This window comes from Seriola lalandi, unplaced genomic scaffold (assembly GCF_002814215.2).
Source record: "Seriola lalandi dorsalis isolate HSWRI2012SDOR001 ecotype SW California unplaced genomic scaffold, Sedor1 jcf7180002054482, whole genome shotgun sequence".
NCBI lineage: Eukaryota > Metazoa > Chordata > Actinopteri > Carangiformes > Carangidae > Seriola > Seriola lalandi.
The window spans coordinates 33,295-49,327 of record NW_019525035.1 but is presented as its reverse complement, the minus strand read 5'-3'; the positions used below and the strand labels follow the sequence as shown (position 1 = coordinate 49,327).

At 43.7% G+C, this 16,033-nt stretch overlaps 1 protein-coding gene across 2 annotated transcripts; it reads left to right on the top strand.

Annotated features, from left to right (window-relative positions):
- Nucleotides 1-513: 513 nt before the first annotated feature.
- sf3b1 (splicing factor 3b, subunit 1) lies at nucleotides 514-14,521 on the top strand. Of its 2 annotated transcripts, XM_023412569.2 has the most exons (24): nucleotides 514-618; nucleotides 2,194-2,366; nucleotides 2,821-2,922; nucleotides 3,036-3,150; nucleotides 5,634-5,713; nucleotides 5,826-6,011; nucleotides 6,252-6,714; nucleotides 6,837-6,958; nucleotides 7,060-7,257; nucleotides 7,351-7,452; nucleotides 7,682-7,861; nucleotides 7,944-8,030; nucleotides 8,437-8,707; nucleotides 9,197-9,342; nucleotides 9,630-9,776; nucleotides 10,104-10,229; nucleotides 10,736-10,957; nucleotides 11,073-11,255; nucleotides 11,360-11,471; nucleotides 11,919-12,039; nucleotides 12,148-12,279; nucleotides 12,965-13,237; nucleotides 13,358-13,574; nucleotides 13,873-14,521. In XM_023412569.2, exons 1-24 carry the CDS (start codon nucleotides 591-593, stop codon nucleotides 14,029-14,031), a joined length of 3,945 nt encoding a protein of 1,314 aa, XP_023268337.1. In that variant the 5' UTR covers nucleotides 514-590; the 3' UTR covers nucleotides 14,032-14,521. The 2 variants fall into 2 exon arrangements, with proteins under 2 accessions (XP_023268337.1, XP_023268338.1); XM_023412570.2 differs by lacking the exons at nucleotides 514-618; nucleotides 2,194-2,366 and having other exon boundaries at nucleotides 2,906-2,922; nucleotides 3,036-5,270.
- Nucleotides 14,522-16,033: the final 1,512 nt, after the last annotated feature.

The following is a 16,033-nucleotide window of genomic DNA, read 5'->3' as shown; positions in this document are numbered from 1 at the left end:
ATAGATACAGCGTGTGTAAGCTCCACCCACATTTTTTAATTTTTAATTTTTCCCATTTATAAGACAAGATATTTATACAGTCTGGCGAAATAAAGAATGAATCTTCTACAGCAGACAGATCACAAGAAAAAATAAAAATAAAATAAGCTAACAAAACGAAACACGTACATTAAGCAGAAGTAGGTCACCTGTCTAGGTATGTGTTCATATTTCCAAACAGTAATAGTAACTGTAGTGAAGTATATTGGAAGTCTTATTGAAGAAAAATATCTTACTAGCACTGTTTCTCTGATTTGAGTGGTTTGGAGTAAATATCATACATAATTATTAGTTTTACTTTCGGTCCTTTAATTTTATTTTGATTAAATTACTTTTTTATTTTTAGGTATAATTTTGACAGAATGACCTTTGCTTATAACTGAGTAATTTTTTAAAATTCCGAATTGTTTTTGATTTTTTTTCCCCCCCAGTACTTATTTTTTACAACTAACATTTAATAAACATTTGAAACTGATCTGAGAGCAGTTGGAAAAAGACGGAAGTCTAGATCAACGCACATCCGGTTTCAGACTCCAACAACCACCACCAAAATGGCGAAGATCGCCAAAACGCACGAAGGTAAATTAATTGCAAAAAAATGATTAACAACGTCCTTTTCAGATCACTTTTTTACAACAGTATATATCATGAAGTGTTGCTGTAAACTTTGCAGTGTGTGGATCAGGCATTGATGTATGAATTTGTTGTTTTTAAACGTGATAAGCTGCAGGCCTTGTTACGACGCAACGCGGACGGTTCAGATAATGGCGCTGGTTGTTAGCTTGTTAGCGCTAGTTAGCCACCGACACCGTGCAAAATTTACCACTTTTATAGTTTAGTTAGTTAATATGTAACTTCAAAAACATATTAACCGGCGTCATTAAATTAATGTATATATGTTTTGTTGTGTAATGTGAACATTTACTGCTGTTTGAATGCTATGACGCTTCTCCTATTGCTAACCCAGTTAATAACACGACTCGACCGCACGTTACCATCACGGACACACGGCGCTAAAGTTAGCTTCCAGTTCTTAAGTTTCACAGGCTAAACGTTGTGTTTTAATCAGTCTTTAGCTTCTCTGTGTTTATGTGGTCCACATCTGACAAGTCTGAGTCTTGTGTTGTCTGATGCAGGCCTGGTCTGATGTAGTCTAATGGGAGAAAAACTGCAGTGAAATCGCCCTTTCTGTGTGTTTTCACTAATATAATTAAAGTATTTCAAGTCATCAACACTGATTGGGTTAAATTGACCTTTCCAAAGTGGTCTTCTAAGATGTTCAGGGGCTCGGTTGTTACAGATATTATGAACCACACTGAGTGGTACTTCTGTGCCTCTATCCTTCAAATCTGATCTGCTGTAGCTACCGTTTTCTTGGGTTCAGATCCAACAAAATTCTTACTGAATTATTCTGAAACATCTGAAGTGTTTAAGTACTGGGAAACAAAACTGAAATCGGAGAATATTGTGTTAACAATTCTGTAATTAAAGAGTACAAAGGGAAGAGCAGCCACACATTACATTACACCCCACATTCTTATTATTACTGTGTAATGTAAAATGTGTGTTTAAATTTCCCTTCATTGCATCACTATGTTGTCTAGCAGAAAAGACAATATACAAGCCTTGGCCTTCAACAGACAGCTACAACCTCACTCTAGGGATTAGTGTATTTGCTATTTGTGTCTTCTACTCTAATTGTATAATTTGAAATAAGGGAAAGTCAGCAAATTGGCCAATGTGGAAGAAGAAAACAAACGTATCTTTCTCAGATGCTCAGTTGTGTTGTCATCCAGGGAGAAAAATCTATGAAAAATGTTAACACCATTTTTCCAAACTTCACTTTTGTTTTCCAGAACTGTTAATCAGCACAAAAATACTGTGTGATTTATTTCTCATTTCCTCTAAAATGCCGAGTTGTTACTCCCCATAGTCTTGTTTACTTCCACTGTACCTACATTTAATTACCAACTGGAACAATTAATATTTTATCGGTACCTGACTCAAACAATGATTGACAAACACTGTAAACTGGGGGCAGTATTATAAAGTGTTATAATACTATATATTCTATATTTTGCATCAAATAGTTGAATATGTTGGTAATTATATAATATCTCATCCTCTTATGTGTGTTTGTTCGTATTCTTGTAGATATCGAGGCCCAGATCCTGGAGATCCAGGGGATGAAGGCCTCCCTGCTGGAGGAGGGAGAGCAGGGAGTGGGCCTTGTCTCCACTGGCTTTTTTGACCAGGAGATCTATGGAGGCAACGACAGTCGCTTTGCTGGATATGTCACTTCAATTGCCGCCAATGAACAGGAGGATGTAAGTGTTTCCCTACTCAGGGCATACATAAAATTTTCCATGTTTCTTCAACACTCCCCTCTCCCAGGTAGTTGCAGAGTATTTGTTATTCTGGTGCCAACATGCTGTGGAGACGTTGCATGCATCCCAGTTATGTTATTAATTATTCATGGAAGTTTAGCACAGCCCCAGAAGGCAAAACTATGCACTATATTGCATTTTTCAATATTCATGGGTTGATAAGTAAAATCTACTCAAGTCTCAAGTAAGTTGAGGCTCAGAGCAGCTAAGTCCAAGTCCAGTCATCCTTTGTCTAAATAATGTTATTATATTTAAGCATCAGTTCTGTTGCAATTCCAGTTTTTTTTTTTTGTTGGAGCTTGACTGCTCCTCTTTGCCTGTTGTATACGAGCTGGGAGAGTCTTGCCATTTCGGCGAGATTTGACTAGACTCCTGTTTCTCTTCCTTCCCTCAGGACGATGAAGATGATACATCAACAAGCTTGTTGGGACAAAAGAAGCCAGGGTACCACGCACCAGTGGCAATACTCAATGCCATTCCTCAGTCAGATGAACAAGTACGTGTTAATTTACTGTCTTGCAAATGTCAATGTCAATGTTTTATTGATTGTCCTCAGAGCATCTTCAATTTGGAAATACTAACTCTCTATACCTCATCTTGGTTTTGTAGTATGACCCATTTGCAGAGCATCGTCCTCAGAAGATCGCAGAACGGGAAGATGAGTACAAAGCCCGGCGCAGACAGATGATCATCTCACCCGAGCGTCTCGACCCATTTGCAGACGGTAAATTTAGCAATTTTTTGTTTTCATTACATCTTCCCCATTTCCTCCCCCTTTTCACGGTTCACTTTTTGTGACCCCCCATGACTGCCAATGGTTTTACATCCATAGTTGTGCTGTTCAACCCTTCGACCACAATGCAATAGCTTGCTTCCCAGACTTGATGCCTTCCCTGTGGTCAATCCTGTGTGGTCCAAGAATTGTTTTTGTGTCATTGTACCTTTTCTTCCTAATATATGATCTACATTTGCATCAACTTCCACTTTGCAACAAATGTCAGTGTGGGCTCATAGATTGTCTTCAGTATTTTGGTTTGGAAAATATTATTGTCATAATCTCAGTGTGCAAAATAAAAGTTTTACCCTGATGTGTGCATTAAAGAATTAAACCCACTGCCGGGTTACCATGCTTTTCAGTGGGAGAGGTGGTTAGGTGCTCAATGTTCAAAAGGAGGAATTCACCTAACAAACGTGGGTCGCAGATGGGTTGTGTGTGAGTCGAAGGGTTAACAATCCCATGTTAGCATCAGCCTAAATTTTGATGGGAAGGTGCAGTGTCCTCTTGTCGTAGCATATGAGGACGAGACAGTTTGAGGGTTAGCTATGGTGTAATTGATCTGCTAATGCACTGTGCCATGCCGTGCTGAGCACAGCAGCTGATGCCAAACAATAAACTGTTCGCTTGTAGACAGAGCTGTAGATCCCAGAGCAGGCAGAGGAGAGAAATATGCTGGCGTAGTCAACCCAGGATTTAAAAGTCGTAAACTGTCAATCAGGCCTCATTAGTTGACCCAGTTCCTCTTTGTCTGGGCTGTAATTTAAATGTCTTGTCGTAACTCAACCACCTCTGTTGGCTTGTCAGATGTGATGCATAAATGAGGTTCTTGGGCGTCAGCCTAGGACACTGCATAACAAGCTAGTTATAAATTAGTGCTAAGCTTATTGAGTTTATGTAGATTATCCTGAATGAACTATTTTTAGTTTTGCAAGACTTTTAACGATGCCTGGAAATGGCATTGTAAGTACAGCAACATGCAAGTATTTAGAGTAAAACATGAAATGATAATTATAAGCCAGCTAGTTTATTGCATCTTCACTTCCCCTGACAAGATGAGCTTAAACGGCCCTGAGTGTCTCAGGGTTGGTCTTAGGTAGGGCTCATCTGAAGCCTGCATGTAGAGAGAGCTCTTTGTACAAAGTTGTTGTGTAAATATATTTTTATTTTACAACTCTCTCTGTAAAATAGAAATATGTTATCAAGAAAATTGTGTACCACAATACCACAGGCCCATACTAACTGTCCTTAATTTCTCTCCTACAGCAGTACTGCTTTGCCAGTCCTGTACTGCACTCTGTTAAGGGTGCAGCAACTCATCCTGTGTAGGTTATGGGGAACACAGAAAACTGTGAACTTGTCAGTTTGGTCAGGGAGCCACTGGCTGCTTGTTTGGGGCCTGTGAGGGGAATCAGATGCAGCCCAGCTACAACAAACCTCAACCACCCCCAGAGCCTCTTTTAGTTTTTCTATTTGGCTTTTCGATATCCTGAAAATTTGGATACAAATTGTCATGATGGAAAAATCACTGCCCAAAGATTTGACTACATATATTTGCCTTGTTTTATCAGTGACCTTTGTCCTGAAAAGGAAGTCAAGATCTAAATGTATGACGATTAAATAGTAACCAGTGCTGTTAAGAGTCATTGTGGCACTGGCATGTCATATGATCATATTTCTGACAGTTGGGCTTGATTTATCTTTATCTTTTTATCTTTTGCCTCATTTTTATATTTAAATGCAAAAGTAGATGCTTCTCTTTTTTGATTGCACTGTGGTAATGTCATTCCTAGATGTAACCTCAAAAATCTTGACTTCCTAGTGTAAATAATTGGGAATCTGGACCTTCGGGTCTCACATGAATTTTTCCTTAGTTTTGAGGTTATGATGCCCCCAAGAAGATGCTTTGTTTTTTTTGAGTGCCGTAAATCAATGCAACACAGGTGGTATACTGTTGTGTGTGAGTTCAAACCCTTTTCCAAAGTGTTACTAATGGTAAAGAGAAATTTTCTAGGCTTCTTTTCTGCCGGTTGAAGTCTGACTGCAGAAGGACCCTTGGCACTGAAAGTGTACGTATTCTGAAGAGCACAGCCCAGGACCCCTGCATCAGTGATGGCTATAACTTCTTAATCCACTTAAAGAAAACACCACAACCACAGCTCTTCTCTCTATGTATCTGCTTGTTTTTCCACTAGAATGCTATGACTGTATGTAAGAAAGGCAAATGTATATTTGAATGTAATTCAGTATGACTTTGTTTTGTGAATCAGCTGTTTTAAAGAGAAAAAAAAAAGCAGGAACATAAATTAATCTGTTGGTAACGAGTCAGGGTTAGCTGGCTGTGTGTGTGCTTGCTGTGTTTGTAATAACTGGGGTCCCTGGAGTGTGTACTGATGAGTGTCCTATGTTCTTGTTCGTGCTCTTTCGCGCAGGGGGCAAAACGCCGGACCCCAAGCTGCAGGTCAGGTCGTACGTGGACGTCATGTTAGAGCAGAACCTGTCCAAAGAGGAGGTAAGCAGCTGCCGTCTTTTTTTCTTTGACGATAAACTTCAAACTGCTTCCAGATTCATGTTAATCCTTTAGAGAGTCCTGTGTCATTTATCCTGACGTTTGCCTTTTTCAGAGAGAGATTCGTCTGCAGCTGGCAGAGAAGGCCAAATCAGGGGACCTGAAAGCTGTCAACGGGTCCGCTGCCTCCCAAGCAGCCACAAAACGTAAGCGTCGCTGGGACCAGACAGCTGACCAAACCCCCTCTAATGCTACACCCAAAAAGATGTCCAGCTGGGACCAGGCTGACACCGCTGCTGAGGTGAGCCACTCGAATCTCAGCCGATCAATAAATTAAGAGCTCAGTGTTGTGAAACCACTAATGCAGGACAACTATTCTGAAGCTGTAAATTGTCTCACTTGTTTTATGTTCAATATTAAGGATCAAAATAAATCGTGCAGTATGCACAAGTAAAAATATATAAATGATGAAAAGAAAAAAGAAATAAAACCCCACTCGTGTTTCTAATCTCAGATTTTCTTTGTTTCCGATCTCTTGTAGACTCCAGGACACACCCCTGCACACACACCCTCAAACAGCCGATGGGATGAAACTCCCGGTCGCCCCAAAGGCAGCGAGACCCCAGGGGCCACTCCCAGTACCCGCATGTGGGACCCCACCCCCAGCCACACACCTGCAGGCGCCGCCACCCCTGGCAGGGACACCCCTGGCCACGCCACACCCGGCCACGGTGGAGCCACAGGCAGCGTGCGCAAGAACCGCTGGGACGAAACCCCGAAGACAGAGAGAGAGACCCCAGGACACGGGAGCGGCTGGGCTGAAACCCCTCGCACAGACAGAGGAGACGAGTCGGTGGGCGAGACTCCGACCCCGGGGGCGAGTAAGAGGAAGTCTCGGTGGGATGAAACGCCTGCCAGTCAGATGGGATCCTCCACACCACTGCTTACCCCTGGAAAGACTCCCATAGGAACACCAGCTATGAACATGGCGACCCCAACGCCAGGTAAACGAGCTGTAACTTTTCGATGTGTTCCTCCTTTCATTTCTGTTTTATTCAATAGATCCCGAAGTCCGTTTTTGTTTTTACCGTGTGTGTAAATCAGTTTCCTGGTCTGTTTTCCGCAGGTCACCTGATGAGCATGACTCCGGAGCAGCTGCAGGCGTGGAGGTGGGAGAGAGAAATCGATGAAAGAAACCGGCCTCTCACAGACGAGGAGCTTGATGCCATGTTTCCAGAAGGATACAAGGTCCTTGTCCTTTTTATTGTTTAATTCTCTAGTGACAAAAGCATGAGTAGATATGAATTAAAGGTGTCACGGTGCTGACAGTTTGTTTTTCTTCTCCACAGGTCTTGCCTCCACCAGCAGGTTACGTGCCGATCCGTACTCCGGCCCGTAAGCTGTCGGCCACGCCCACCCCGATCGGAGGCATGACGGGTTTCCACATGCAGGCTGAGGACCGCACCACAAAACAGATGAATGACCAGCCCTCAGGAAACCTCCCCTTCCTCAAACCCGATGACATCCAGTATTTTGACAAGCTGCTGGTGAGCATCACATTCGTGCTAAAACTCTGTGAAATCAGCGGCTTTGATGTTTGTCCTGGTGTGAAGTTCAACGTGTCTGTGTGCTCGTGTTAGGTGGAGGTGGACGAGTCCACACTGAGTCCCGAGGAGCAGAAGGAGAGGAAGATCATGAAGCTGCTGCTGAAAATTAAAAATGGAACGCCCCCCATGAGGAAGGTTGGTCACTGTTTTGATTTCCAAAAAGCCTCAAGTCCCAAAATCCGCTATTTTCTCCATGAGCTCCTTCTGTCCGTCTTCTCCCTGAGGAGCTGCTGCTCTCAGTGGAGGTCAGAGTGTAGACCATCATGCTCTGCTGGGAGCATGATGTCATCTCATCTGTGGAGACTGAAGACTGTCTGATTGATCGATCCATCATCTGATTGATCCTCTCCTCTCTTGTCTTCAGGCCGCTCTGCGTCAGATCACAGACAAGGCTCGTGAATTCGGAGCAGGTCCTCTGTTCAACCAGATCCTGCCGCTGCTCATGTCGCCCACCCTGGAGGACCAGGAGCGCCACCTGCTGGTTAAAGTGATCGACCGCATCCTCTACAAACTGGATGACCTGGTTCGACCATACGTGCACAAGGTAGGCTCAGATAAAAAAGACGTGCTCTTATTTTAGTGGATTGTGTCTGAGAAAAGTAACTGACTGTCCTCTTTGTGTCCAGATCCTGGTCGTGATTGAGCCGCTGCTGATTGATGAGGACTACTATGCCAGAGTAGAAGGCAGAGAAATCATTTCTAACTTGGCAAAGGTAACATGGAGCTGCTTTTTTTTTTTTTCTCTCAAATTCATAAATGATGCACGCTCTGTGTCCTGCGAACCATTCTCGCCTGTACGGCCAATCCGTGGTCAGATCAGGGCTAGTCGTTCGCTAAATTAACACCAACACGAGAACCAGCAGACCTGACCTTCATGCCTCGTCTGTTCTCACCCTGCACCCGTTGGTTACAATCACAATTCACTTATTTATTGATTTGATAAATATTAACCCTTTTCACAATGATGACAGATAAAACATTTCAGTCTTAATATACGGGGAGTTATTGACACAGATGGTTGCAGCTTTCCTTTTGATCCATGACATTCGAGCACCTGGTCACTAAATGTCTGGCGATGACTCAGATATTTGACGTTTGTCTTCCTCCTGTCCGTCCCAGGCTGCTGGTTTGGCCACGATGATCTCCACAATGCGACCCGATATTGACAACATGGACGAGTACGTCAGAAACACCACGGCCAGAGCCTTCGCCGTGGTGGCCTCCGCCCTCGGTATCCCCTCTCTCCTGCCCTTCCTCAAAGCCGTGTGTAAAAGCAAGAAGTCCTGGCAGGCCCGGCACACAGGCATCAAGATCGTGCAGCAGATCGCCATCCTCATGGGCTGCGCCATCCTGCCCCACCTTCGCAGCTTGGTGGAGATTATCGAGCACGGTCAGTCGGGTCTTTGTAGACTTCAATCATTATCAAATGACACCCTTTTTATTTTTAAAGCAGCAAATGCACGTGATTGCAGCCTTTTTTAGTTCTATCATCACATGCAGAAGCATCGTGAGTTGTCTACTTCAGGTTTCAAAGAATCCTGTGGTTCTCACGGCTGATCTGAACTGCACGTACAAGCTAGTCATGACTTTGTAATTACATTACATGTTGAAACAGATTCTCCAGGGTACAGATCTCATTCTGACTGAATATAAACATGTGAAACGATCTGTGATGTAGACACAGTTGCCAACCTCTCTCAGGTGTTTTTCTTATCACCGAATATCATTTTTGCTCATATTTATACTGCGTCACTCTAATCCTAACCCTAGAATGTATTTAAAACCGACTCAGTTCATAATTATTCAACAAACACACGATCACAAAGTGTGGAATTAAACGTGTTCAGGCTCTGACTGTTGTTTTGTTTTGACTTCACAGGTCTGGTGGATGAGCAGCAGAAGGTGAGGACCATCAGCGCCCTGGCTATTGCTGCTCTCGCTGAAGCCGCTACACCTTACGGTATCGAGTCCTTTGACTCGGTCCTCAAGCCGCTGTGGAAGGGTATCAGACAGCACAGAGGAAAGGTAAGAAGTCCAGATAATGAAAAGTTATTTATCACTATGTTTTTGGGGAGAAGAAGAAACAGAATTCAGTGCAAGACCCACACCCAGCACTCAGCCTTCACGTGGCTACAGTGTGAATGTTTGCTTGCTATAGTGTCTCCTTGAAGGGGCTGCTGCTCTCAGTAGAGGTCAGAAGACATTAGTTCTCTGCTGGGAGCATTAGACATTTATTGTTATTAAGGTCTACGAGCCACGATCAGTGAGTTATGTTTGTATTTACAGTTTATTTCCTCCCCCGTTGTCACCAGGGTCTGGCTGCTTTCCTCAAAGCTATTGGTTACCTGATCCCACTGATGGACGCTGAGTATGCAAACTACTACACCAGGGAGGTGATGCTCATCCTCATCAGAGAGTTCCAGTCCCCTGACGAGGAGATGAAGAAGATTGTACTCAAGGTAAGTGAAGAGGAGAATGACTTGATACCCCTTCGTCCGGCTTCCTGCGACTCATTCTCGCCTGTTCAGCCGTTACATGGCTGCAGCAGGGCTAGTAGTTCGCTACAGTAACACCAACATGAGAACTAGCAGAGCTGACACCCGTGTCCCCTCTGTTCTCACCCTGCACCCGTTGGTTACACACTGTGCCGATACTGCACTTTATTAACGTTGAGTTAACTCACACTACATGTATCTGCCGGACCAGACCTCGAACCCCGAAAACCTTGTGGATGTCCTCGGCCACAGGTTTCCTTCTCTGACCTGCCCTTGTGTTTTGTCTCGTAGGTGGTGAAGCAGTGTTGTGGCACTGATGGTGTGGAAGCCAACTACATCAAGACTGAGATCCTGCCCCCCTTCTTCAAGCACTTCTGGCAGCACAGGATGGCTCTGGACAGACGTAACTACAGACAGGTGAGCAAATGCAGAAGATCGAGTTTAACTAAAACACAAAGGACAATTCTTAGATTGCTGGACTAAGTGGTGTGAAACTTTGTCAAGATAATGAATCCAAGATGCCTAAAAACATATTCTTGTATATCTTTTAACAACTTCATGACTGTCTCATCTCATAGCACCTATATGTCACTTGATCAACCTAGTTACTTGTTCCCTTATATGTGATCATGGTCTCATTTCCTATGGAGACAAAAATAGAAAAAGGGCATTTGACAAGAAGTGAAACACTTGTGTTGTCGCCTGTAACTGGTCAAATCTAGTTCAACTGAGAATTAAATCAGCTGTAATCTTTTATAATAAATCTTTATAAGCTTCATATCTACAGAAAATAAAAATCTTATTATGACAGTATGTGATATGGTGCTTCTGTTTCTGAACACAGAACACAATACTTGTATGTAGCCGTGTGTCATTTAAAGACACGTCTCTAAAGTGTTTGGCTCGTCTCTGTCCTCGTGCAGTTGGTGGACACCACGGTGGAGTTGGCCAACAAAGTGGGAGCAGCAGAGATCATTTCTCGCATCGTTGACGACCTGAAAGACGAGGCAGAACAGTACAGAAAGATGGTGATGGAGACCATTGAAAAAATCATGGGCAACCTGGGTGCCGCCGACATCGACCACAAGCTGGAGGAGCAGCTGATCGACGGCATCCTGTACGCCTTCCAGGAACAGACCACAGAGGTGAGAGACATGACTGTGATCAGCTTGAGTCTGTTTCGACAAATGTGCAAAGTCAAACATCGTCTTCACAGAATCTTTCTGTGCTGTTAACCTCATCCCTTTCCTTTCCCTCCAGGACTCGGTGATGCTGAACGGTTTCGGCACGGTGGTGAACGCGCTCGGGAAGCGTGTGAAACCCTACCTGCCTCAGATCTGTGGTACGGTGCTGTGGCGTCTCAACAACAAGTCGGCCAAAGTCCGTCAGCAGGCCGCTGACCTGATCTCCCGCACAGCTGTGGTCATGAAGACCTGCCAGGAGGTACAGTGTGAAGTCTTCTTCTCACTCACACACACACATTGAAAGATCCAAACACGTGACGTATTCTAGAAACTAATGCCGGTTTTCCTCGTCTGTCTCTGCAGGAGAAACTGATGGGTCACTTGGGTGTGGTGCTGTACGAGTACCTGGGGGAGGAGTACCCTGAGGTGTTGGGTAGCATCCTGGGAGCACTGAAGGCCATTGTGAATGTTATCGGTACGTGACCTCACCACATCACCTTTATCTACAACCAGGTTGCAGGTTCATTCAGATTTCAGTGTTTAGAAACGCAAACGCAGGGTTCCCACGTGTCCTGGAAAACCTGGAAATCAGTTGACCAGTCATGGAAAACACATGGAAAAGGAGAGAAAAAGTCAAATGCACCCTGAAGTCCAACAAATGCTGCTGGTTACAGTTGGCAAACAAGCGGCTATGTGACAAAGTTCTTGCCATCAATTTGTCGATCATTTCATAATTAATTAAGCATGTAAGTGATAAGATTAGCCAAGAATAGACTTCGCTTATTTTAAATCTTCAACAGACTGAGTCCTGTCTGTCATATGAGCTCAAGCATCACTGAAAATGTCCTGGAAAAGGATCTTTAGAAAAGAGTGTGAACCCTGAAGCATCTGAAAAGATAACAGATCCTTTCTCTCTCTCCAGGTATGCACAAGATGACTCCACCAATCAAAGACCTGCTTCCTCGTCTGACTCCCATCCTGAAGAACAGACACGAGAAGGTGCAGGAGAACTGCATCGACCTGGTGGGCAGGATCGCCGACAGGTCAGTAGCATGACGTGACGTGAATCTGTGATTGTAGTGTCGCTTCGGTTTGTGCGGTGAGAACCTCTGCGCCTCATCCTGACCTCCTCCTGTGTGTGTGTGTTGTAGGGGAGCTGAATACGTGTCGGCCAGGGAGTGGATGAGGATCTGCTTTGAGCTGCTGGAGCTGCTCAAGGCTCACAAGAAGGCCATCCGCAGAGCCACCGTCAACACGTTCGGTTATATCGCCAAAGCCATTGGGTGAGTGCCACTTGTCGAATCCTTGTCAAGATCTTTTTGTGTTTATGTGGATTTTAATTGTCGCCGTTCAGAGTATTTTTAAGTCTTAAAGTCTTCACAGCACTGAGTTTAGTTGCAGTGAACACCGTCACTACTGCTGCTACAGTGGAGAGGAAGCTCACTGGCTTTTCAAAAATCTTTTATACATTTTATATTATTTTAACCAAGAGGAAATGTAAATTTTTGTCAACTCACGTTCTTTGACGTGGATCAGGAAACAAATCTCCACCTTCGAGTCCCGCCAACGCCAACAAATAAACCAAGGTCTTTGGACACGATAACTACATGAAAGAATTGAAGGGTGGTTTGAGCAAATATTAACGATTACAATAAATAAATAGGGAAGAAAATGATAGAATAAAATGCAAAGGAGTTGAGTGTAATATGTCAGTGAAAACACCAGATATTCATACCACATGTGAGCTCTGAGAGAATGTGTGTGTGTCTGTGTGTCAGTGTGTCTCTGTCTCTGTCCTGCTATCTCAGTAATGCTGCGCCAGAGCTTCACGTTTGGTTGTGTTTGAATATGAATGAAGATTTTACATTTTATTCTGTGTGATGTTAAAAAGTCTGAACTGATGTTGGTGAACCTGCAGTTGTAAAAGTCTTAACCTCAAACCTCTTTGCCCCTCCCCTCTCCTCTCAGTCCCCACGACGTCTTGGCCACTCTGCTCAACAACCTGAAGGTCCAGGAGCGTCAGAACAGAGTCTGCACGACCGTGGCCATCGCCATCGTCGCCGAGACCTGTTCGCCGTTCACGGTGCTGCCGGCGCTCATGAACGAATACCGCGTGCCCGAGCTCAACGTGCAGAACGGCGTGCTCAAGTCCCTCTCCTTCCTGTTCGAGTACATCGGAGAGATGGGCAAAGACTACATCTACGCTGTCACGCCGCTGCTGGAGGACGCGCTCATGGACAGGTGAGTGACTCAGCCCCTCCCAGACCTGTTTACATCATCGCACCTTTTATACAAGTTGTTCTCTCAGAGGAAAGTTGTAAAAATACTAAAGCGTCGACCTGTGCTTCTGTCATCCTGCAGAGACCTGGTCCACAGACAGACCGCCAGCGCCGTCGTCCAGCACATGTCTCTGGGCGTCTACGGTTTCGGCTGCGAAGACTCGCTCAACCACCTGCTGAACTACGTGTGGCCCAATGTATTCGAGACGTCGCCTCACGTGATCCAAGCGGTCATGGGCGCCCTGGAGGGGCTGAGGGTGGCCATCGGACCCTGCCGCATGTTGCAGTACTGCTTACAGGTGAGGACGACCAGCACCAGCCCCCGTTAATGTTCCAATACTGACCAATCATTCAAGTTTTTATTGATTTTTACTACATTCTCATCGCCCAACATTTCATACCCACCTACACCCCCACCCTGACTTCAAAATAATAAACATCCACAGTTTCCAGAGAGAAACAGAATTACACAAATATTAGACACATTTATTAACTATAAGGCAGCTGGAAAACATACGTTATAAAAGCTTTATTTAGAGGAAGTACTTTCCCATAATCTGTGTTGTTGTATATTAAAACTGTCCTTTGTCTGTCCAGGGTTTGTTCCATCCGGCCAGGAAGGTGAGAGACGTCTACTGGAAGATTTACAACTCCATCTACATCGGCTCACAAGACGCCCTCATCGCCCATTACCCACAAGTCAACAACGACGAGAAAAACATTTACGTCCGCTACGAGCTCGAGTACGTCTTGTAAATACAAATTTGTGTGGTCTTTGTTTTTTCTCCTCCCTCGACCATCACCCTCCTCCGGCATCCATCTCTCTCTCTCTCTCTCTCTCTCTCTCTCGGTTTAGGACTGAGTCAGTTTTATTTAGCGGCTGTATGTCGGTCTGAACAGTCCGTGTCCTGAATGCCACTTATTGATCCTTGATTGAAAGTGAGTGTGATATTAGGGGAAATAAAAGAAGAACATTGTGGCGTCTGTACGTATTTTTTTTAATTTTTCTTTGTTTGAGTGTTCCCTGTGAGGAATGGTCAAGGTCGGATGAGCCTTGGTAGAGGAATGCAGCGCAGTCATGACGATGTTTTTAAGATTTGGAATATTTTTTTTGTTTTTTTGTTCTTTGTGTATTGATAGGCTCCTGTATAAGCTGTACACACCCTCTCCATGTTTCACACCTCCTCTGTTCTTATTAGATTGTTGCTTTATTTAACCAAATAAAATGTTTGTGTATAAAAATCAACTGCGTGTCAAGTTTGTTTAGTTAAAGAATTTAAGGTCGGACAACCAGCTGAAGCCTCGCCTGCTACACTGCAACGTACATCCAAACCCACAATTATAATCATGGTGATATATTGAACCTGTCTGTGCTCTGCTGACTCTACACATTAATAGAATAATCCATTCCACATGAATCTGCTGGCTGAACCTCGGAGGTGTCGGGCTCCTTCAGGGTCTTCCGACTAAAACGTTTCTTGTTCTAGACTTAAGAAAGAAAAAGTGTCTTCATCCATCTTTCAAAGGTTTACAGTGGCTTCAGGAGGTTTTCACACCCCTTCACTTTTTGCATGTGTAATGTGTAAATTTTATTTCAAATGCATTAAATTTGCCGATCAATCTGTACTTAATATCCTGCAATGATAAAGTGAAAACAGACGTGTTTTTTTTTTTTGCAAATGAATAAAAAAAAAAATCAAAAACTGGAATCTCTCATTTACTACAGTCTTCAGACCTGAGGTTCGTCCTCTTCGCTTTAATTACCCTTGAGATGTGTTTCGAACTTGATTGGCAAACTCAATCAATCGGACACAGTTCATAAAGGCTCAGCTGTCTATATGAGGCCTCACAGTTCACTCTGTAACTGCAGGACCAGGGCTGGAACAGGACAAGGAACAAAGCATTTCATTCATTTCATATTTTAACAGCCATTAGAAATAGAAATTGTTAGAAGGATTTATAAATGAGCGATTAATCTGATCCATCAGTAAATACTTAAGATTTAAAAATGGATTTACAAAAACAGCATAAAACTCGTTAAATAAATTATTTATAAATATATTTATTAATTTGTGAATAAATAATATAATCTGAAAAGACGGTTTAAAAATGTGAATAAATACCTGGATTCCTTCTTCACTTTCCTTTTTCCAGCTGCTTTTCCTTCTCCTATTAGCTGATCCATTATCTTGGTTGTTTAGCTTCTCCTTTTAGCCTCTCTGTGACACTCTGGGCCTTCAGCGCTGTAAAACCCACTGGTTAGCTCTCCAGCCAATCAGAGAGCTTGTTACATCCCAGGGCCAACTGGGATTGTTTAGCCTGGTTTTCCCAGCACTGAAGGCCCAAAGTGTCACATTGATGAAGATGTTTCCTGAATTTGCAGCGTTTGTCTGTTTCCATATGTTTTCCTGAGCTGCGGTGTGTTGAGCTCTCAGGGCCACTGTAGTTTTAGCTCGGGCAACGCAACAAAGCTGGTTTCCTAGTTATCGTCCTGCTGAGACACAACAACCAGACAGAGCAGTAAGAGCACGGAGCCCGGCTGCGCTCGTGGTCATGACGAGGATGAACTCGCCCCTCACATCACATGAGTGAACTAAGTCTGACATAATGGAGGCAGTGGAGTTGTACCGTCTCCTTTTCAGATTCACAACCTTTCAAATAAATTATAAACACTGCTTTTTTTTCTTCTTCTTCTTCTTTTTTAATAAATCTTTAATAAGTGTCTAAGAATTGTGAGTGTTGTGAAACAGTGAGCTGA

Excerpts from the sequence above, each read along its gene's own strand:
- sf3b1 (XM_023412569.2), top strand. The coding sequence starts at position 591 with ATGGCGAAGATCGCCAAAACGCACGAAG. Across the intron at positions 7,258-7,350 it reads AGTATTTTGACAAGCTGCTG|GTGGAGGTGGACGAGTCCAC; the intron begins GTGAGCATCACA and ends TGCTCGTGTTAG. Across the intron at positions 12,040-12,147 it reads GTGGGCAGGATCGCCGACAG|GGGAGCTGAATACGTGTCGG; the intron begins GTCAGTAGCATG and ends TGTGTGTTGTAG.